At 45.1% G+C, this 23,516-nt stretch overlaps 2 protein-coding genes across 2 annotated transcripts; both read right to left on the bottom strand.

Annotated features, from left to right (window-relative positions):
- Nucleotides 1-5,378: 5,378 nt before the first annotated feature.
- LOC125555743 (RNA cyclase family protein) lies at nt 5,379-8,555 on the bottom strand. Its single transcript, XM_048718601.2, has 6 exons — nt 8,212-8,555; nt 7,977-8,126; nt 7,058-7,239; nt 6,806-6,981; nt 6,484-6,694; nt 5,379-5,824 (listed from the first exon to the last, which is right to left on the bottom strand). Exons 1-6 carry the CDS (start codon nt 8,408-8,410, stop codon nt 5,615-5,617), a joined length of 1,128 nt encoding a protein of 375 aa, XP_048574558.2. The 5' UTR covers nt 8,411-8,555; the 3' UTR covers nt 5,379-5,614.
- Nucleotides 8,556-11,402: 2,847 nt separating this feature from the next.
- On the bottom strand, nt 11,403-12,618 carry LOC147970468 (uncharacterized). The gene is made up of 2 exons (XM_087523453.1): nt 12,416-12,618; nt 11,403-12,195 (listed from the first exon to the last, which is right to left on the bottom strand). Exons 1-2 carry the CDS (start codon nt 12,616-12,618, stop codon nt 11,403-11,405), a joined length of 996 nt encoding a protein of 331 aa, XP_087379579.1.
- Between the last annotated feature and the right edge of the window lie 10,898 nt (nt 12,619-23,516).

Here is a 23,516-nt window from a genome sequence, read left to right as displayed (position 1 = left end):
CGAAACAACGAACCTTCGCAACGGTGCACGGTTATGGGGAACACTTTCTTGAAATTATTACGAGGGATCATCTTATTTCAGCTACCGTCGTTCTAAGAAAATAAGATGTAAAACATGACAAACATCACATGCAATCAAATAGTGACATGATATGGCCAATATCATTTGCTCCTTTTGATCTCCATCTTCGGAGCTCCATGATCATCGTTGTCACCGGCATGACACCATGATCTCCATCATCATGATCTCCATCATCGTGTCTTCTTGAAGTTGTCTCGTCATCTATTACTTCTACTACTATGGCTAACGCTTTAGCAATAAAGTAAAGTAATTACATGACGTTTATGTTGACACGCAGGTCATAAATAAATTAAGACAACTCCTATGGCTCCTGCCGGTTGTCATAATCATCGACATGCAAGTCGTGATTCCCATTACAAGAACATGATCAATCTCATACATCACATATATCATTCATCACATCCTTTTGGCCATATCACATCACACGGCACATGCTGCAAAAACAAGTTAGACGTCCTCTAATTGTTGTTGCAAGTTTTTACGTGGCTGCTATAGGTTTCTAGCAAGAACGTTTCTTACCTACGCCCAAACCACAACGTGATATGCCAATTTCTATTTACCCTTCATAAGGACCCTTTTCATCGAATCCGATCCGACTAAAGTGGGAGAGACAGACACCCGCTAGCCACCTTATGCAACTAGTGCATGTCAGTCGGTGAAACCAGTCTCACGTAAGCGTACGTGTAAGGTCGGTCCGGGCCGCTTCATCCCACGATGCCGCCGAATCAAGATAAGACTAGTAACGGCAAGCAAATTGACAATATCGACGCCCACAACTGCTTTGTGTTCTACTCGTGCATAGAAACTACGCATAAACCTGGCTCTGATACCACTATTGGGGAACGTAACAGAATTTTAAAATTTTCTACGCATCACCAAGATCAATCTATGGAGTCATCTAGCAACGAGGGAGAAGGGAGTGCATCTACATACCCTTATAGATCGCGAGCGGAAGCGTTCAAGAGAACGGGGTTGATGGAGTCGTACTCGTCGTGATCCAAATCACCGATGACCTAGCGCCGAACGGACGGCACCTCCGCGTTCAACACACGTACGGTTGGGAAGACGTCTCCTCCAACTTGATCCAGCAAGGGGTAAGGAGAGGTTGATGGAGATCCAGCAGCACGACAGCATGGTGGTGGAAGCAATGGTGATCTCGGCAGGGCTTCGCCAAGCTCAGGGAGAGGGAGAAGTGTCACGGGAGGGAGAGGGAGGCGCCAGGGGCTAGGGTGCGGCTGCCCTCCCTCCCCCACTATATATAGGACCCCTAGGGGGGCGGCGGCCCTAGGAGATGCAATCTCCAAGGGGGCGGCGGCCAAGGGGGTGGAGTGCCCCCCAAGCCAAGTGGGGCACCCCCACCCCTAGGGTTTCCAACCCTAGGCACAGGGGGAGGCCCATGGGGGGCGCACCAGCCCACTAGGGGCTGGTTCCCCTCCCACTTCAGTCCATAGGGCCCTCCGGGATAGGTGGCCCCACCCGGTGGACCCCCGGGACCCTTCCGGTGGTCCCCGTACAATACCGATTACCCCTGAAACTTTCCGGATGGCCGAAACTTGACTTCCTATATATAAATCTTCACCTCCGGACCATTCCAGAACTCCTCGTGACGTCCGGGATCTCATCCGGGACTCTGAACAACTTTCAGGTTACCGTATACTAATATCTCAACAACCCTAGCGTCACCGAACCTTAAGTGTGTAGACCCTACGGGTTCGGGAGACATGCAGACATGACCGAGACGACTCTCCGGTCAATAACCAACAACGGGATCTGGATACCCATGTTGGCTCCCACATGCTCCTCGATGATCTCATCGGATGAACCACGATGTCGAGGATTCAATCAATCCCATATACAATTCCCTTTGTCAATCGGTACGTTACTTGCCCGAGACTCGATCATCGGTATCCCAATACCTCGTTCAATCTCGTTACCGGCAAGTCACTTTACCCGTACCATAATTTATGATCCCGTGATCAACCACTTGGTCACATTGAGCTCATTATGATGATGCATTACCGAGTGGGCCAAGAGATACCTCTCCGTCATACGGAGTGACAAATCCCAGTCTCGATTCGTGCCAACCCAACAGACACTTTCGGAGATACCCGTAGTGTAACTTTATAGTCACCCAGTTACGTTGTGACGTTTGGTACACCCAAAGCACTCCTACGGTATCCGGGAGTTGCACAATCTCATGGTCTAAGGAAATGATACTTGACATTTGGAAAAGCTCTAGCAAACGAACTACACGATCTTTAAGCTATGCTTAGGATTGGGTCTTGTCCATCACATCATCTTCTATATCTAAATAGCTGCCCCCCACTACCTGATTTTCCTGGCTTCTCGTGAGGCCACGTCATCGCTAACCCCCCACCCTTGATCGCACCACTACGTCATCACTAATCCTCCCGCAGGCCCCCCGCTGCTGGCCGTTTGGTTTACCATGGACAAACCCGCAGATGGGCTCATGACTTGGTTGATAGCCCATAGTGGCGGCCCGTGTAATTAGGTTAATCTGCTCAAGAAAATGTACGTACTAATTAGGTTCATCTTTTTCTTTTGAGAATTAGGTTCATCTTCTCCGCTACGGGTGTTATCTCCACCGCTTGCTCTTCTGTTCCCCACGGCCACAATCGACGAGATCTGCCGGCCAAAAGTGCAGGCACCAATGCAATGAAATGGCAACACTAATTCATCCTCTCACATTAATTACCTCACCTTTATTACCCGCTGCGAGTTATCTCCGCTGATTTCTCTTCTGCTCGCCATCACCACAACGAGGAGATGACCCATCCACAAATGCAGGCATCAATGCAATGAAACGGCACCATTTATCTCCTCCCATTAGCTCGCCCTATACAAGTCACTAGAACAAGCTTCAGCCACGACCCCTCGTTGCCGAGCTCGGCCACAAGGTGCTCGATGTACGCGGGGAGACTGACCATGAAGCCCTGTGTTGGCTATGGCTATCCCATCCTCGACAAAAAGGTAGTATCATCTGTGGATTCCTTTAGAATTCTTTCTGTCTACCAGTTCAATTGGTTTACGTACCAGATTCTGTTTGCATCGGAAGTCTTTGGGCTTACTTGGTGGAAGTGGTCAGTCTTTTTCCGTCCACACCTACGACATCAGACAAGATTGATTTTTATTGTAGCACCTAACTTGAAGACGCGTTGATATTCATCTTCCTTCAAACGTCATGGTGAATGATAAGGGGTTTTGGAATGATGCACGACCCAGTCCTCTGGGTCATATTGATCTGTTGTTGAGGTAACTAGAATTGTGTGGAATTGTATGCTCTTCATGTGTTGTTTGCAGGGAAGCAATTGTTATAGATCCATTCAAACTAATTTACCATGTTTGTTCTCCACATTTTCTCTACGTAATTGTTTATGGTTGTAGTGTGGCTTGGGCATGATACTGATTTCCTGATTGTTCCATCATATGAATGTTTATGGTACATGGTAGTTATTTACACACAAGTGTCAGTTGCAGATAATGTTGATGATAGTATGAGGTGTGTTCTCTACATGTTTTAAGAGAGCATATTATGCTCTATGGCGCTAGATGAAGCAAGCTTATGGAAGCATATCTTTTTATAAACAATATGTATATCACTATATCATGATTTGTGACCCAGCGAATATTTGGTGCATCTACCTGCAAATAGTAACGATGTTGGGCCATCCTAAAATAACCCCATGTATTCCTTTGCAGATTAGACAAGAATTGATGTTATCCGGTTGATGAGATATCTTCGTCAGTTTTGTGAAATATATTACAGGAGTTATGTTCTCAACCAATGGTTCATCTAGCGCTCTCCATTCCAAAACCTACTACACATTCCCCTGGAAAAATGAAGAACCATTGTACTAGATGGAAAACAATGGACAAATGCCGACATCCTATATATGTTATTTCCTTTTCTGTTTTGTCAAATATCTTCAGAAGTTTACAGTCTCTCACCCTATTAATATTTTATTTCCATAGATGTTATGTGTGTGTGAGCATGTTTATTTCTTGACTGCTATTTTAGTCGCCATTCGTTAGTGCATATTTTGTAGATCGATTTAGATAAAGTTCATTGTTGGCTTGAGTATGTACTTTCAAAGGCTATGATATGATACAAGACTGGTTGTTCTTCTTAATCAAAGAGAGGAAAAGTTGAATGAATCTTTCATAGTATCGAGGCACCATGGCATGCTTTGAGGTTATGATACACTTTTTTAGTGCAATTCATGTAAATCATATTTTCACTCTTAGATAATCGATGTAATCTCTTGGTATGCAAGCATCGGTAATCCAGTGGGCTAACATGTTGATATCGATACTCTATCCTCACATCCACAAGACCGAACCTCCTACCAACAGAGAACCAACTCTCTTTGCTATTACATTGTTCATTTTGGAATTTTTAGCACATTTTTAGGGTTTTATTCAAATCTTTACGCTACTTAACTAACAGCAAAGAGATCCCGCAGCAACGCGCGGGGTATCACCTAGTTCTCCTAATGATGTGATCCCGTTATCAATGACATCCAATGTCCATAGTCAGGAAACCATGACTATCTTTTGACCAACGAGCTAGTCAACTAGAGGCTCACTAGAGACGTGTTGTGGTCTATGTATTCACACATGTATTACGATTTTCGGATAACACAATTATAGCATGAACAATAGACAATTATCATGAACAAGGAAATATAATAATAATCATTTTATTATTGCCTCTAGGGCATATTTCCAACAAACTTTCCCATCGGCGAGCATCTGTTCCACCTCGCCCCGCCCGAGCCGGGGGTGGTGTCTGATCAGATGGCGCGGGACGACCGAGAGGCGAGGGAGCGCCTCGAGGCCTACATGGACGACCTTCGCCGACAGTACCCGGAGCTAGTGGAGTCGAAGCGGGCGATCTTCGTCGTCCATGACGTCGAAGTTATCGTTATCTCCGACAAGGGCGGCAATGCAGGCAGCAACGTCAAGGAGTGGCAGAGCATCTTCCCCGGTGACGACGACAACAGCACCGACCCGGGCCCTAAAGGATTGGCTCGACCTCCACTTCGACAACAAGTAGTTTAAGTTTAGTTTTAGTTTAAAATTATGTTTAACGTTCAGTTGAGAGAACTTTATGTGTTGAACTTATGTTTAAATGCATCATCTTCTGGTTCAAATTTGATTGAATTTGCGCAAATTAAGTTGTACTCCGCTTACTTTAGTGGATCAGCTAGGTGCGGCCAAATTTTAGTGGAGTATATATACTCCACTAACTTATAAGGGATCATTTAGAGTTGCCCTAAGAAGTAAAAGCACATCAAATGTGTGATCTCAAATGGAAAGCTCACACCCATGTTTTCTCAGGAGGGTACATGATAATACGTAAGGCAAATCCATTCTGGATCAACTAGCTTACATCAAAACTACTATGGGGAAGAAGATCTAACGACACACTTGCAACAAAACTTGAAAAATTCTTGTGTTGCGGTTCGAAAACACTGTTTTCCATCATAGATGAGGTTCATGGTAGTTCTGTTTATGAAATCTTCCGAGCAAGATTCTTCACTCCCGCACCAACACATTTTAGAGTGACCGTGTTTGAGTTTGTATCGGGCTTGATGATGAACTTGACATCAAGGAACTCCTTGATGTTTCGAAGTGATTCTATAGCGTGCGGTGTCAGCTGTCCCACGCGAACCTTTGACACATCAGGCGGGCATAGAGCGCACAGCATGAACAGAAGGCCCTGCAAATTGTTTACAAGAGAAACATCATGTGGCTAACAGAAGAAGCATTTTGAAGCAAGATTCAGAAAGAGCCATAGAAGGAAAGTTAGACACGGTCTCAGACATTATCTTGCCAAAATGAACCAAGGACCAGGTTGGCAGAAGAACTAGCATAAAAAGATCATTCTGACGGACTACATCCATGCATACAATGTTCAGTTTGAATTTTTTATTCTTATCCAACTTTTGTGGCTGGCTTTTGAGTTATTAATACAATGGAAGAAAGGATTCTCCCCTGCTGTGTTCTCGAGAGGGGGGGGGGGGGGGGGGGGGGATGCTAGAATTGCTAATTTATCTTCCTACAACATCATCAGCCAAAATAATAAATGACCATTATTGTTGCAGAGCGGTCTAAGTGCTTCTCGAGAGGGGGGGGGGGGGGGGGATGCTAGAATTGCTAATTTATCTTCCTACAACATCATCAGCCAAAATAATAAATGACCATTATTGTTGCAGAGCGGTCTAAGTGCTTCAGAGTAGACAAAAAACACAGTAGTGATCATGAATCGTAGGAGAAGCATGTAAGGAAAACACAAATTATCAGCCACAATATAAAAATATCTGCCACCAGCCAGCTAAATAATATAAGAAAGGAATAAACTGGAATGAAATATCAGACCTGATGTGTTGAGTCAACAACTCCTCCTTGAGCCACCTCTTCTAGCAGCATCGATGCAACTTGCTCACCAAGATCCTCTGGAGACATTAGCTCAGGCTTCTTAGATTGTTCACTCATTTCATCAACATTGGGATAACTCACAGTAGCATCTGCAGAAATCAGACAGCCTGTTGTGGTCTCAGCAACTACTGATACGCCATAGCCTGCTGACCTGCCAAAAGATGAATAAATTTAAATTTTTGAATAGCAGGACACCAGGAGATAACAGCACATTGTGTCACTAATAATATTCAACAGGTTCTACTTCAAGTTGGAAACGTACAATCCACCAGATAAACCAGCTCTATGATCAGTGAAGATATGAACATCCGGAATAAACTTATTGAAGAGTCCACGTGCAGCATAGAGGATACGGTTTTCAATCTGTGGAGATACATTGGTTGAGAATGTTACACCTCTTATCCTCTTTACCATTCCTTCATCAATCCAATTAACTGCCTGCAAAAACACTTGATATTAGAAGGGAATGTCAACAGAAATCACGAAACGTGAGCAGAAGTAAACTCCACCACACCTTTAATGTACTATTTATATTGGGAACTCGAAGAAGCACTTCACCACCACCACGAGGAGGAGCTCCCCGGTTTTCAATTTTGAGCTCCAGTCCCTCAAGAGGAACGCCAAAATGCTTGAGCATATGCAACGTAACCATCCGGAAAGTATCCACAGAAGGATCCTTTGTATCATTCGTTATTCCTAAAAATAATGGCATCACATTTAGACTCCATACTAAATTTAGAAGCAAAAGACACTGTATGATCAATAACAGTGATGGCCATCAACCTTCTGCAGAATTTGTGATTCCTACAAGCATGACAATATTTAGACTCCGTAGAAGTGGAAGACTTTCTACAATCATTAACAACAACGGCCATCATTTGCGCAGAACTAAAGAATTATTTTCTTTCAGTCTTTTGCAGATCTTGGCTTATGGAAGCTTGAGACACATAGTACTACTGAGCACCTCATGTTAACAAGAGCATCTTCATTAGCAAAAATGAATGGCCACAAGGATCATGGGTTCATGAGAAAAAGCTAATAAGGTTTGCTTACTCGGTGACAGCGAATTCAGCCAAATTAACTAACTGGCCATAAAACCACCTTCGTCAAAACAATCCATGCGAGAACAGGACCAACTCACATGATCCACATACACCAATTGAAACAAACCATCCGACCGAACAATGAATCAGACTGGATAAGAACAACCTAAAATTAAAATAACTCATTGCAATGAACAATGAAGCAGATTTGATAACCAATAATTCTAGAAAATCCTGACCACACAACCTCTGCCTGAACTAATATCGTAATTCCGGAGTTCCAGTGCAAAACATGGCAATCAATTGACCTGACGGTGCAACAACAGTCACCCGAAATTTCTCTGATTCTGCACACCTCAAGCACAAACAAGATGAGCAAACGCTGTTCACCTTTGAGCCGAATGGACAAGGGCGACCTGGCGAAGAGCCCGAGCAGAATGAGCGGCTCGATGAAGTAGCCGATCCCGCGGTGCACCCCGCAGTCGTGCTCCAGGTCCTTCCCACCGAGGACCACCCCGGGCTTGTACCCGACCTTCGTTCCTGCCCACGAACGAACCCACTACAATCAGCCACCAGCCCAAAAAGAAGAAGCCCCTGTCGCGGCCACAAGTCGGCGCGCCCTTGCCTGTGTCGTTGACATCGATGACGTGCTGGTCCGAGACCTTGTCGAGGAGGTGGAGGAGGGACATCTCGTGCTGGCGGAGGCCACCCTCGCCGGCGCGGATGTCCTTGATGATGATGGGGGTGGAGGTCAGCGTCGCCAGCACCAGCCGCTGCCGGAAGTCTCGGCTGCCCGAGAGCCTCCGGGACTTCTCGCGACCCATCCTCGCCGGTCGCCGGCGCCGGGGACGGTTGGCTCTACGCTCGCCGCGCGGGGGGTGGTGGGGTTGGTCGTGCGGCGGGGGCGGGGAGGGCTCTTGCTAGTAGGGTTTAGGCGGGCGCCGGCGAGGCGTTGCTGCGGCGGGTATTTCACAGGGACGCGGGCCTCGCGCAACGGCCCGCTTGTACTTTCTTTTAGCAAAGCCCCGCTTGTACCAAACCGGAGAAAATGGCCCGGTGTCGTCCATGAATACACAGCCCACATAGAGATTTAGGGTGTGTCTGGATTGTGGCCGCTCCTTCGGAAGGCTCTGGTTAGGTCAGTCCAATGGTCTTCATTTCGTTCCTGTAAACATCGTGACGATTAAATAAAAAGCTTTAGAATTTGCCTAAAAAAACTTGGCGCACTCTCAGCCATTCGACACGTGTCGCGTTCTGGGCGTCTCCTTCGGATTTTGTTTTTGTTTTTTTTCGCACGCGTTTTCAGCTATTTAAACGGGGTTTTTTCGGTTTGCTTTTCATTGGTCTTCCTTAGCTTTTCGACCAAAAATAAATAAATAAATACGAAATGCGTTTTCTTTTTTTTCTTTTCGCGAGAGTCACGGTTTTGCTTCCGCGAAAGGCGCGGTTTTGCTTTCGCGAGAGTCATGGCCGTGCCTCTCAGAAACGAAAAAACACGTTTTCTGTTTTTTCCTTTCGCGAGAGTCACGGGTTTGCTTCCGCGAGAGGCACGGTTGTGCTTTCACGAGAGTCACGGTCGTGCCCCTCGGAAACGGGAAAAACGCATTTTTTGTTTTTTTCCTTTCGCGAGAGTCACGGTTTTGCTTTCGCGAGAGGCATGGTTGTGTTTTCGCGAGAGTCACGGCCATGACTCTCGGAAACGGAAAAAACGCGTTTTCTGTTTTTTTTCCTTTCGCGAGAGTCACGGTTTTGCTTCCGTGAGAGGCACGGGTGTGCTTTCGCGAGAGTCACGGCCGTGCCTCCTCGGAAATGAAAAAAACGCATTTTATTATCCTTTTTTCCTTCCGTGAGATTCACGGTTTTGCTTCCACGAGAGGCACGGTTGTGATTTCGTGAGAGCGTGCCTCTTTCGGAAAGGAAAAAACCGTGCTCCGGGTTCGGTTTTTTTGTCCGGTTTTTTCGGCCGGTTTTTTTCATGAAAAAAAGTCGTCAAAATCAATCAACATGGAATCTAGTTTTGAAGATCTCGACGCGAGAAATTCAACGGTGAAAGCGATTTGAGATTTGGACGCATGTTTTGAGAGATAAAACGTTTTGAACAAACAGATCTATGAAAAAAGGAAAACTCTCAGGTTGCCACAAGTGGTGCAGAACGTGACACTTGTCGCAACATGGGGAGTTGGAGTGGATCTTTGCAACGAGTACTCCCCAACTAGTGATCTCGGCTAAAGTGCACCTTATCAAAATTTTGGTCATGACCCAAAGATTGGTCTTTGTTTGGATGGTTGACAATTTTTTGGCAATGCCAATGAACTCTAGCCAACTCTAGTTTAATTTTTTGCTAATGTTGGCCAAATCATGGGTAACCAAAACTCAACCATAATTTGGCTAGCCAATACTTTGATGGGGAACATTGGGCACAAACCAAACACACCCTTGGCTCCAAAAACAAGCCCACATAGAGATAAAAATGAAAAGAAAAAAAACTACCAGATACATTGTTTGCTTTTTTCTGCTAAAAATGGCACAATGTTTTGATTGCACACCCTAATTTCTATGAAACTGTTTTTTTCAAAATAAAATAGTAACTGTTTTTGGTGGATCAGTAAGAAAACCACATGTTTAGCACGCGTTGACTGCACATTATTTAGTTTTGTGAATAAGGTTGCATGCTCCTCATCATGAGTTGGGACTTGGCTTGCATTGGAGGCATGACAGTACCTTCTACCCCGTCATATATGATCCCTTAAGGCATCTCCAAGGGGATCCATCAAATCGTCCCCAAATATTCATAACAAACAGTCCAGACACTTTTAACCCTACAAATGCGGCTTAATAAATTGGATTGGACCGGTCTGGACAGCCAAAATTTCCTAGACTGACCCCAAATCGAAGAGCTCTTGGGAATCCGTCACGTTGGAATCCCCACTCATGTCCCATCCAAAATTCCACTTAAATCCCATGATCTCATATTTCTCCTCCGTCATGATGTAACACGAACTAGCGAGATGCTAATTCGCGCGTGTAGACGGCCGATCTTTCACAGCGATGGTTGATCAACAGTTCGTCCCCTGTTCCTCCTCGCAACCTTCAAGATAATTTTCACCCGCGTACAAAAATGCACGATTGAAAATAGTGACCCCCTTGGATCAGCACGTAGGCGTCGATGTGATGATCAACCCTCCGTCGCTAGTAAATTTCCACGACGGGAAAATCACAGATAATACACAAGATATGGCCGCCCGTAACTCGGACGTTTTTCTGTATATGTCATACTCGAAATAAAACTCAAAACTGATCTGTTTACACGGCCACAGCCTGGCTTTTATATGCCACACCTACGCAACACCAAAGTCTATCTAGAAACTTAAAACTCCAACCCTCTTACGAGTGCTAACTATAAAAAAACAAATCCTAACTAGAAAAGACAAAATGACTTACGTACCATGCTAGCCAGCTAGCTAGCGTGTAGACACAAAATAAAATAAGGAATCCTAACAGATTAATTCTAGGACTCTGTGTATCACAACTTCACATTGCACGAAGGGGTATGGAAATTAGGCTCCACCACAGCTAGCGCAGGCTCCTCCTTTGCCTCTTGTATTTTCTTGAGCGCCCGAATAAATTGACGCTGTTTCGATTCCTTTTTAGTTTGGACACTATGACCTCTTGGCATTTTATGTGTACGTGGCTTCCTTTCTATCCTTTCTTTGATCAAGCCTGACCATACACTTCTAGGTTCCATACGTTTAGGACTATGCACCCATGTGCCAATACCATCTCTTGAATCAGGTGCACACATCATATAACTGGTCGCTAGTCTACAAAATCAATTCTCGAACCACAAAGTTGTCGCACACGACCATCGTTTCCTCGACAAAGTCTGGCGGCATGCATGGCATTATTTTCCACAACGTTTTCCTGGCCTGACTCATTAACTCGCTCAACTTTAATAGAATTGTCGGTCAATGGTGACATGCCCATATCATCCTCTCTCCCTTGAAGAGAAACCGTCCTCGGTTTCAAGTTATTTTTTAACACAACCTTCCTCTCCGAAACTTGCTGTTCTCTAGTGATTGCACTGTCCAACATTGGCTTTAGCACGTGCTTCCTCCCATTATGCGTGAAAGTGTACGTGTTTGATCTCCCAGCATGCACCGCATCGTGATCGAACTGCCACGGTCTCCCTAATAGCAACTCACAAGCGTCCATCGACAAGACATCACAATCCACCTTGTCAACATAATCGCCAACAGCAAATGTCACACGTACCTTATGTGTAATTTTTAATTTCCCAGAGTTATATAGCCACTCCACATGGTGTGATTGAGGGTGCCGCCACATAGACAAACCCAACTCTTGCACAAGATCTTTGCTAATGGCATTGGTAAAACTGCCACCATCAATTATCATCTTACAAGCATGATTCTTGATATTACATTGTGTTTTAAAAACACTCCACCGTTGTCCCTTTGCACCACTGTCAATTTTTACCTTCTTCACCAAAAGATTCAGCCCCTCTATCGGTGCATCAACTTCTTCCTTTCTTTCTTCCTGTTGTTCTTCTCTTTTTAGCAAACAATTTTTCCAATCTGCCCTAAACACATCCGTTGGCATGGGAACAAAACAGATTTGTTGGCCCTTCCATGATAGAGAATAACTATTTTTCTTGGCATCCCGAAAAGCCCCGACGCGCTTGCACCATGGGTCCCCAAATAGCAGATGGCATGACACCATGGACACAGGACAAATATGAAAAAAATTCCGCACAACAATATTTTCCCAGATCAAAAATTAGCAAAATCTGATGCGTAATTTTGATTTCACCTTTGAACCACTTCAGCGTGTACGGTCTTTCAAGAGGTGACATCTTCAGCCCCAATTTTTTGACCACCTCGATGCTCACCATGTTGACTGCGATACTCTCATCGATCGTCAGATTGACACGTCGTTCGTTCACGACGCAACGAGTGTGAAAAAGAGTGACCTCGCCAATGCCTTCCTCCTCCATCAATATGTTCCTGCTTAACATGTTGATGCTCAACTCCGTAGACAATGTTGCAAACTGAGTCGCCGTGACTAACCTTTACTCTGAATACCACTTGATGTAACACGAACTAGCGAGATGCTAATTCGCGCGCGTAGACGGCCCGATCTTTCACGGCGATGGTTGATCAACAGTTCGTCCCCTGTTCCTCCTCGCAACCTTCAAGATAATTTTCACCCGCGTACGAAAATACACAATTGAAAATAATGACCCCCTTGGATCAGCACGTAGGCGTCGATGTGATGATCAACCCTCCGTCGCTAGTAAATTTTCATGACGGGAATATCACAGATAATACACTAGATATGGCCGCCTGTAACTCGGACGTTTTTCTGTATATGTCATACTCGAAATAAAACTCAAAACTGATCTGTTTACACGGCCATAGCCTGGCTTTTATATGCCACACCTACGCAACCCCAAAGTCTATCTAGAAACTTAAAACTCCAACCCTCTTACGAGTGCTAACTATAAAAAACAAATCCTAACTAGAAAAGACAAAATGACTTACGTACCATGCTAGCCAGCTAGCTAGCGTGTAGACACAAAATAAAATAAGGAATCCTAACAGATTAATTCTAGGACTCTGTGTATCACAACTTCACATTGCACGGAGGGGTACGGAAATTAGGCTCCACCACAGCTAGCGCAGGCTCCTCCTTTGCCTCTTGTATTTTCTTGAGCGCCCGAATAAATTGACGCTGTTTCGATTCCTTTTTAGTTTGGACACTATGATCTCTTGGCATTTTATGTGTACGTGGCTTCCTTTCTATCCTTTCTTTGATCAAGCCTGACCATACACCTCTAGATTCCATACGTTTAGGACTATGCACCCATGTGCCAATACCATCTCTTGAATCAGGTGCACACATCATATAACTGGTCGCTAGTCTGCTAGTTACAAAATCAATTCTCGGACCACAAAGTTGCCGCACACGACCATCGTTTCCTCGACAAAGTCTGGCGGCATGCATGGCATTATTTTCCACAACGTTTTTCTGGCCTGACTCATTAACTCGCTCAACTTTAATAGAATTGTCGGTCAATGGTGACATGCCCATATCACGTCATCTATCTCCGCTTCTGGAGACCGATGTTTCCTCTTCCTTCCCCCCTCTTTTAAATGGAGTTGGCAGTGTGTTTCTGAAGAGAAGGGAGGAAAAGGGTTTGTGTTTCTACATGAGTTGCCCCTCTTAATGGGTTGGGCCTATTTCTTTTGCAAACTGGTATTTTTTTTTCTAGTAATACACACATATGTATGTACTCCATGCATGTAGTATGGGTTGCTGTTTACGCTGGGCCCTAGACCGTTGCACTCGTTGCCATGGCCCAAGGCCGGCCTTGGTGATACTCATAGGTTTTAGTGAGTTACTCTAGCACCATGTTTACTTTTACATTCCTTTCACTTCCGTAAATGATGTTCTTTGTAAATCTCTTTCAACGTGTTGTCGATAAGCAAGCATTAGCTAGACGAAGTAGAATAATTACTAGTTGATTACTTTTTCTAAATTAATGAAGCTTTTGTTCTGATTATCTTGGCCTAACCCACTTGCATAATAACAATTGCCGCTACTACAACTATGCTAAGTTTTCAGGTAAAAAAGGGGTGTACTATCTAGGCACGTGGATCGTAAGTGAATCAAAACCTTCTTGTTATTTTGGTTTAAACAAATGAGTTCTTACGGTCTTGTTTCTTGCTCGAGGATTGTCGGAGATATACCCCGCGGTATGACTCGGCTGAAGTTATAACCCGGCTGAGACTTGGTAAACTGGCAGAGAGGTAGGACAGACAGTTAAGTCAGATAATAACCCGTCAGGTGTTAAGTCAGATGATAACCCGGCAGGTGTTAAGTCAGATGATAACCCGGCAGGTGTTAAGTTAGATCATAACCCGGCAGACAATCATAACCCGACATACAATCATAACCCGACAAACAGTCATAACCCGGCAGACAGTCATAACCCAGCAGGCAGGGTCGCATGGGGTTAACAAGCCCGAGACGTTAAGGAGCCCAAGATGTTAAGAAGCCCATGAAGATAAGTCAAAATAGTTTAAGTCTTAATCCAAGTTGGACTCTATATGTAACCCGCCCCTTCAACATATATAAGGAGGGGCAGGGCACCCCAAAGGGGGAGAAAATAATAACTAAGCCTAGACACAACTAGAGGAGATCCGGTTTATGCGGCGTCTCCCTCATGATGATAATGAGACCTAGCCACAAACAACATGCAGGGTTGTTACCGGATGATGTTTCTCGGGGCCCGAAGCTGTCTAAATCTTCGTCTTGCGTGTCGCGTCTCTCGATTCCGATCAATCCCTTCAAGCTACCGCGTAGATGCGTTGGCCTCATGACTAAGTTCTTACACTAGGACATCTGCCGTGACAATTCCACGACAGTTGGCGTCCACCGTGGAACCTGCGCACAGTGGTGTTGAGTTATTGAAGAGATCTTTTTTAGGTTTTGAGAAGTTTGCAATTTTCCAACTCAAAAATGACGTGGAAAGTTCGCAACAGCTGCAAGTTCATCAAATCAAGATCAACGAAGTACTCCAAGTCGCCAGAAGGGCCTCGCTCTGGGACGTCCCGAGTTGCTATCGCCGGTTCTCGTCCGCCGCGCGTCACGGCAGCAAGCCGCCGCCTGCTTCGTCAGCCGAAGAGCCGCCCGAACCGCCTGTTTCTGCCGCAGCGTCCGAGCCGGGCCTGCTTCAAGGTCTCCATCTGTGGTCAACAACTGCAACGGTGCCAAATCTTCTTGCCGGTGCAGCTTTGCCAACGCGGACCATTTCATGCAAGAACCGCCTGTACCTCGCTACTGGTTGTCTCCATCCGCCGCTTCAAGTCAAAATCAACACGGCCTCGAAACACCAACACGACAAGGTGCCGATCACATCTGAAATTGCAATCAATGATCCGGAATCAGACTTGGCCACGACCCGGACATGGACAGTCCATAGGCTCAGACTTCTCCTACGACCCGCCTCGTTGACCCGCTGCGCCTCCATCGCCGCCGGTTCAACTGATCGGCCGTGGCCAAGCTGTCGTTCTGGCTGCTCCCGTGTTGCGGTGCCACCCGAGCGCTTCCGCCCCTGCCGCGAGGCCGCCTGTATGAGTCGCCCCGTCGCCGTGGCTTGCCGGCGCCGCCTCATCTCGCCCCTGATTTGAGCCGCCGCCGCGGCCTTACCTCACTTTTTCCACCAAGAGCCGCCGCGGCCCCTGCCGGAGCAGGCCTCGGACCGCCCCTGCCTGTGGGTTGCTGCCTCCACCGGCGTCGCCCCCGCAGCTGCGACCTGCCGCGCCTTGAGCCTAAACAGTCAATATCCGGGTAACACAGTACCAACGATCATGGATTTGGTACCCGCAACAGTCAATATCCGGGTAAAACAGTACCAACGATCCACCACATTATCGGGACATGTCCAGGGTTTGAAGGAAAAGCCAGTGCTGGCACAGCAGTCCTCGGTCAACGCCAATACATCAGACCGCATGCTCTGACTGCTGGTGTGCATCAAATATGCTGGGTCACTCGGCGGATGCCCCCGAACAATTCGTTGCCTTACAAGAAAAATAGAGAGAGCAGCGACAAGCCGCATCAACATGCTTGTACTGGAAGTAGCGCAACAGCAGGCACACGCAAGGGTGGCATGAAAATACCTAGTACTGTATTTCGTCTGACAACAGTCAAATCGGTTCAGCAGTTGAGGAACTGTCGAACATAAAATATTCTCACGTGGGATCCGAATGAAAAAATACATACGAGCCCACATGAGCCTAGTAATACAATTGGTGCTGCTAGTAAAAGCAAACAGTGGTGGAAGTAGAAGCATCACATCGATTATGAGGAATCAAATAAGCGGATGGATGATTGAAGGTGGAGGCGTGCAAATTCCGCTAATTAGGATCATTTGTGTCAACCTCTGCGTCCAGCATTATCCGGCATCAGTGCCTGCACTCATCTCATGAAAATATCAGGCGATATTCGTTCAGTTTATTTTAATAGCACATATTAAATTTTGTGTGAAAAAGTACTTTGGTTTGTGATATTTTTTGATGCAGGACAATTGTTCACTGCAAGAGTGATGGTCGTGTCGTGGATGTATGGCTCGCGCCACCATTATCATGCGCTAGCATCTGACCATGCCATGATGCTCGACGAACATATGTGCAAACCGCCGTTTTTACGGCCCAATTTACATCAATATGACGTGGTTGACTCGCCCGTCCACGCTGGCTTCCAACGCTGCGGGCGGTTCACCCGTTATTGATTTCAGCTTCACCGTGGTGATCATCAATTCCGCGGTGAATAATTTCTGGCCTAACATATCAGGTGAAATTCATCCAGTATATTTTTATATCATATATTGCTTTCTTTAAAAGAGCAATTACTCCGGCTTGCAAAGTTATCTGATGCAGGACCCTAAAACCGCTATATTGGTGCAAATTTAAAGGCCGTCAAAAAATTTCCGGCTTAAAAAGAAAGATTTCGGTTTAAAATCCGGCTCAAGGGAAGCTATCTCCCACAAAGCTTTGAAGCTCTCAATATCCAGTTTAAGAATTTCCGGTTAAAAAGAATAATCTCTCGCAAGTTCGAGTTCTCAGGAAAAATTAAAGGGACCAAAGAGAGTCTGTTGTAAAAACACAGCTCAAACATAGGCACCCAGCGAGCATAGCTCAGAAATATATCACTTGGGGGCTTCCGGTTTATTGAGATAAGCTATGATTACCCTTTGATCCAGCTTATACGCCATGTTTACAAAAAAACTTGGGGGCTTGTTACCCAAAGTCAAAAGGGGCCAAAGAGAGTGTTGCAAAAGCACAACTCAAACATAGGCACCCATTGAGCACAAATCAAAATATTGCTCGGGGGCTCTTTGCTTCTACAAGAACAAAGAGTCTATAACCTTGTAATAGGCTATAAAAGCCAGGCTTGGAAGCCAGGTGTATCCACCTAAAACCTCGGGTTATCCTGCCTTTTTTAAGTAAGCCACTTCGCCCAGGTAATCCTGGTAAGACCCGTCGAACGTTTGACAAGTTAATCTTATAAAGACCCTGAACTTGTCATAGTTAAAATGACAATTGGTTAATGTGAGGTCCATCTTATAAGGCTTTGCAAAATGGTTTAACTCAGTGGCCTAGCAGCCCATGAAAAGCCTCACCTTTTTGCATGTTTTCTTCTGAAAATTTTCTTTTGGCAGTTTCTTTTGATGAAGATTATACTGATCCGGTGTTTATTGACCCAGCTTGGCTTTCAGCTATAAGTTGTCAGCATACGATCAGCTACAATCCGGTGTTTATTGACCCGGTCTGGTTTTCGACTACAAGTCGCCAGTATGAGATAAGATAACATCTGGTGTTTATTAACCCGACCTGGTTTTCGACTATAAGTCGCCGGTATATATTTGGGTTGCGCCATTGGAATCATGCGCTTATAAATCATTGGGTATATTATTCAAATCTTTAATAGCCAACATGGCTGGATTTTTATTATGGTTATCAATAACCAATATTATGATTGAGGTTTTCAAAGTCGCTTCAGCGCAATGGCTATTATTTTATCAATGGATATAATTTATTCTACAATGGAAGGAATAGTCCCAAGTCGCTGCAGGCTTACGACCCGGCACTTGGGGGCTACATTATTCAAGTTGAGATCACATCAAATATGCAAGTCTCATGTCGCTGCAAGCATGCACCATGATACTTGGGGGCTAATGTAAAGTCATTTTTACTGGCTTTATTGAAGACCCGACTCATCACATCATAATGAGCCGGCCCTCGGGGGCTACCAATTGCTCCTGTCAACAATTCAAGGCACACAAATCTTAATCCATTATATTGAAGGGCCCACTGCTCAATTGGTAAAGCATAGAACTCTTAACCTTGTGGACGTGGGTTCAAGCCCCATGATGGGAGCTACATCATATGATGTTATTTTCAATGAAGTATATATATAAAGTCCCAGCTCAGTATTATCTTACTGAGCCGGCCCTTGGAGGCTACACATTGCTGTTAAAGTCTACATGATCATATTTTCAAAGTCCCTGATCATTATTTGCATAATGACCCGGCCCTTGGGGGCTACACTGGTTGAAGTTTTTATGAGCATAAGGCAATTACAAGTCCCAAATTGCTGCAAGCATGACAACCCGACACTTGGGGGCTACATATGTGGAATACTCAGTTCTGACTAGTGATTGAGATGAACAACCTAGATTTCTTCAAGCTTGTGACATTCATATTGAAACAATTCTTAAGCTGTTACTACGTTACCTTCTTAAGACTTGGGGGATACAAGTGATAGGCATATAAGAGGTATATTTTCAAAGCTGACGTTAACAAACAGTTATGACCCGGTGCCATCAATATTTATAAACCGACAATTTTGGCAATGATAAACCGGCAAGTTCTATATCCTTAAGCCGGCTGAAGATCAGATGAGTATTTCAAGGTCCAATATTTTTGTTAAGCATTGGGAGCTGAATCAAATGAATTATTCTTCACAATTTTTCTCTGTGACAAACCAATGTCAGCAAATTGATTATGAAGCTAGCCTATTGACCCAGATTTTCTAGAAGAAGGAAATGACAAGGATTTAAGGATGATTCAGGATCAGTTTAACATGGATAAATCCAAAATAAACTGGGGGCTAATATCGGGGATATACCCCGCGGTATGACCCGGCTGGAGTTATAACCCGACTGAGACTTGGTAAACCGGCAGATGGTAAACCGGCAGAGAGTTAAGACAAACAGTTAAGTCAAATGATAAGCCGGCAGGTGTTAAGTCAGATGATAAGCCGGCATGTGTTAAGTCAAATGATAACCCGGCAGGTGTTAAGTCAGATGATAACCCGGCAGGTGTTAAGTCAGATGATAACCTGGCAGGTGTTAAGTCAGATGATAACCCGACAGGTGTTAAGTCAGATGATAACCCGACAGGTGTTAAGTCAGATCATAACTCGACATACAGTCATAACCCGGCAGACAATCATAACCCGACATACAATCATAACCCGGCATGCAGTCATAACCCGGCAGACAGTCATAACCCAGCAGACAGGGTCGCCTTGGGTTAACAAGCCCGAGACGTTAAGGAGCCCGTGAAGATAAGTCAAAATAGTTTAAGTCTTAATCCGAGTTGGACTCTATATCTAACCCGCCCCTTCAACATATATAAGGAGGGGCAGGGCATCCCAAAGGGGGAGAAAATAATAGCTAAGCCTAGACACAACTAGAGGAGAGCCGGTTTATGCGGCGTCTCCCTCATGATGATAATGAGACCTAGCCACAAACATCATGTAGGGTTGTTACCGGATGATGTTTCCCGGGGCCCGAAGCTGTCTAAATCTTCATCTTGCGTGTCGCGTCTCTCAATTCCGATCAACCCCTTCAAGCTACCGCGTAGATGCGTTGGCCTCACGACTAAGTCCTTACACTAGGACATCTGCCGTGACAATTCCACGACAAGGATGATCAAGTTTAAGACATGGGAGGTTGATGAGTGTATTTTTACACTCATTTCCACCATTGTTTAAACATGATAACCTAAGATATTTCGAGAGACTCACTTTGACACTATTACTAATGATTAAAAGCAAAAGAGTGCAAATCCCTCTATTTATTTTGTTATTTTGTTTCCTATAGGAATGGGCCAATTAAGGGAGGAAATCGAAGCATAGATGGAAAAAATGAAGTTATGCGAACATCGTTAAGCAACCGTAGGTGCGGAGATGCAACCAGGAGAGAAGGCGGCGCCTGGTAGGAGTGCGCCCGCATGTACCAATGTTAGTACTACCCGACGCCATCTCCGTGACGTCAGCACAAACTTTATAAAAGGGGCGAAACCCCATTAGAAATAGAGAGTCTCCCATTCGCAGCAGAACACTGAAACCCTAAACTGCCGCACTACCATCCATCTTATAGCCTGTGCCATTCCCATGTCCATATCCATAGTAATTATCCCTTAGCCACTGGTCATCGCTTGTAATCGAGATACATTGCATACACTGATATTGTAAGACTATTATCAATAATCCATCTTCAAGTTGGATTTTCTTTCTACTGTGATTCATCTATGACGTGTGAGTAGTCCACTCGAGCTATGGACTGAAGCGTGGCCTTGCAACCCCATGTACTTGTGCAGGATTGTTGGTATTGGCTTTAAGACCAAACACATTTATGTCCATTGCAACGGATTTGTCTCTTGTCTCTTTATCGTTCTAAGGCCCCGCAGGTACCCAAGATCCCAAGGATCGATCAAGGAGGAGGTAAAGTGCAGGGATGAATGGAAGGTTGTGCCGAAAGCAGGTGATAGTAAGGATAAGTACGATCGCTGAAAGAAATTCCCTAGGGAAACATGAAGTGCAGTCATTAAATGACCCAATGCGTTGGTCTGAAGAAATCCTTCATAATCGAGGTAACCTTGCATGACGATAAGGGCATTGGCTGGACAATAGAATCATGATGACCCACAAGTATAGGGGATCAACTGTAGTCCTTTCGATAAGTAAGAGTGTCGAACCCAACACTACAAAAAAATACACTTCCATGATGATACGTGTTTGTCACAGTAGGTCGCTTTTTTTGTCATGCATGTACATCCATGACAAATTTATGACAGAATCAAGATAGTCATACCTGTGCTGTCGTAGAAGTGTTCCATGACATTACCAAAATTATTATCACGGAAGTGTCCACTTCCATGACGGTAAATCACGCGTCACAGAAGTGCTTTCGTTAAGGGTGACCGACACGTGGCATCCACCGTAACGGAATGCCATTAAGCTATCGGGTCGGGTTTTGGATCCGATAACCCGTTAACAGCCCCGACCAATGGGGATTTTCCACGTGTAAAATCATCATTGGCTAGAGGAAACACGTGTCGGCTCATCGTTGGGACAGATGTCATCCACTCATTGGACAGGAGGCGCCTATGATAGGTCGACACGTGGCACGGCCCAACAGTGGCCCATTCCGGTGAAAAAGGCCGGCCGAGTAAAAATTAGCAGGCCGACCCATATAAGGCCTACTTGTGTCAGGTCCATTTAAGCCCATAGCCCATACGAGATGTGCCAATTCGGCCCGTTAAAGATTTGACACCATTGCAACCCATCGTCAGTTCGAGCCCGTTAACAACCCGCTATATATTTGGGCTCAATATCGGCCTGATGAGATTTCGGCCTGTTAATGACCCATTTAATGGATGGGCCAATTTTCAGGATGTACATCTTTCGGCCTTTTAGCGACCCATTTAAATGTTGGGCTAATTTCCGGCCCGGTGTGTCTTTCAGCCTGTTGACGGCCCATAAATCTGATGGGCCATTTGTAGTCGGACCTGAGTTTCGGCCTTTTAGCGGCCCATTTAAGTGTTGGGCCAATTTCTGGCCCGGTGTCACTTTCAGCCTATTGACGGCCCATAAATCAGTTGGGCCAATTGTAGTCGGACCTGAGTTTTGGCCTTTTAGCGACCCATTTAAGTGTTGGGCCAATTTCCGGCCCTGTGTGCCTTTCGGCCAGTTAACGGACTATAAATGAGTTGGGCCATTTGTAGTCGGACCTTAGTTTTGGCCTCTTAACGGCCCATGCCCTTCATGGTCCAATACCAGCCTGGTTTCTCTTTCGGCCTGCTAAAGGCCCACAATACAGTTGGGCCGTTTACAATACGACCTGACTTTCGGCCTCTTAGCGGCCCATGCTCTTCATGGTCCAATACAAGCCCGTTGTCTCTTTCGGCCTACTAAAGGCCTACAGTATAGTTGGGCCATTTGTAGCCCAAACTTAGTAACGGCCTGTTAACGGCCCGTGAAATAAATTGGGGCCACCTGTTGCCCGCTTCGATGTCGGCCTGTTAACGACCCGGGAGGTAAGAGGGCCGACCATTAACTTTCGGCCTAGTAACGGCCCATTAACTTAATGGGCCCACTAAAGTTCGTTCATGTCTTTAGGCCAAATTAGATAATTTGAGCCCATTACGACGAGCAAAGGTACGGCATACAGGGAATAACGTTGCACATCCAGAATATATTACAGGAAATTACATCCACTGGGCAATCAAAGATTGATGCGAGTGCAAATAAATGAGCAGAACCTAACCATCTACAATGTCACAATCTGCAACCTCAACACAGATGACGCCCATAAGCATGTGGGCAAGTTCTTGCTGCTTTGCCACACTGTCTCTGAAAACATTGATCAGTTGTTGTGTCACACGACTCTGCACCCCTGATTCATCCACCATTTCCATCATTGCTTCAACCATTAATTGGATCACAAACATACATTTATTCCGTCGCATTCGAGACAGAGGATACTGAACAGACTCAGATGGCGATTTTGGCAGGCTTGTATTATTGATAGTGGAGAGTGTCTTGACCACTACATCATAACATAAATTAGGACGGGAACCAAATAGATTAATCACGAGTTATTGCCATATTACCTGGCCTAGATTTACTGGAAAGAAACAATGGGGTTGCCTTGCTGTTTTAGAGTTTGTCTTCTTATCTTCAGCAGCCTACGCAAAATTAACACACTAGCATTGCTATCATTGGCCAAGTCAGATAATAGGAAAGCAACATTGACACAACGAATGTTTGGGCAACTAGCCTACACCAAATTAACACAATATGACACAACTATCATCAGCCAGGTAAGGTAATATGAAAGCAACATTGACATAATGAATGAATGGGCAACCAGAGAAGCACTACAATTAAGTAATGTGCGTGATATGAGATAGCACATTCATGCAGCTCAGTACGCAAAACTACCAGACAGTTTTCCTTACAAAAATCAACATTGGCGCCTTTAACATTTTGCTACAACTAATTTTATATCAGATAAATGTTAGATTCAGATCGATTAACAAAATACATGCTGATGTAAAA

The sequence above is a fragment of the Triticum urartu genome, chromosome 5A (assembly GCF_056163025.1).
Source record: "Triticum urartu cultivar PI428250 chromosome 5A, HENAU_Tu73, whole genome shotgun sequence".
NCBI lineage: Eukaryota > Viridiplantae > Streptophyta > Magnoliopsida > Poales > Poaceae > Triticum > Triticum urartu.
The sequence above is the reverse complement of the archived record's forward strand: the minus strand, read 5'-3'. Positions and strand labels throughout refer to the sequence as shown.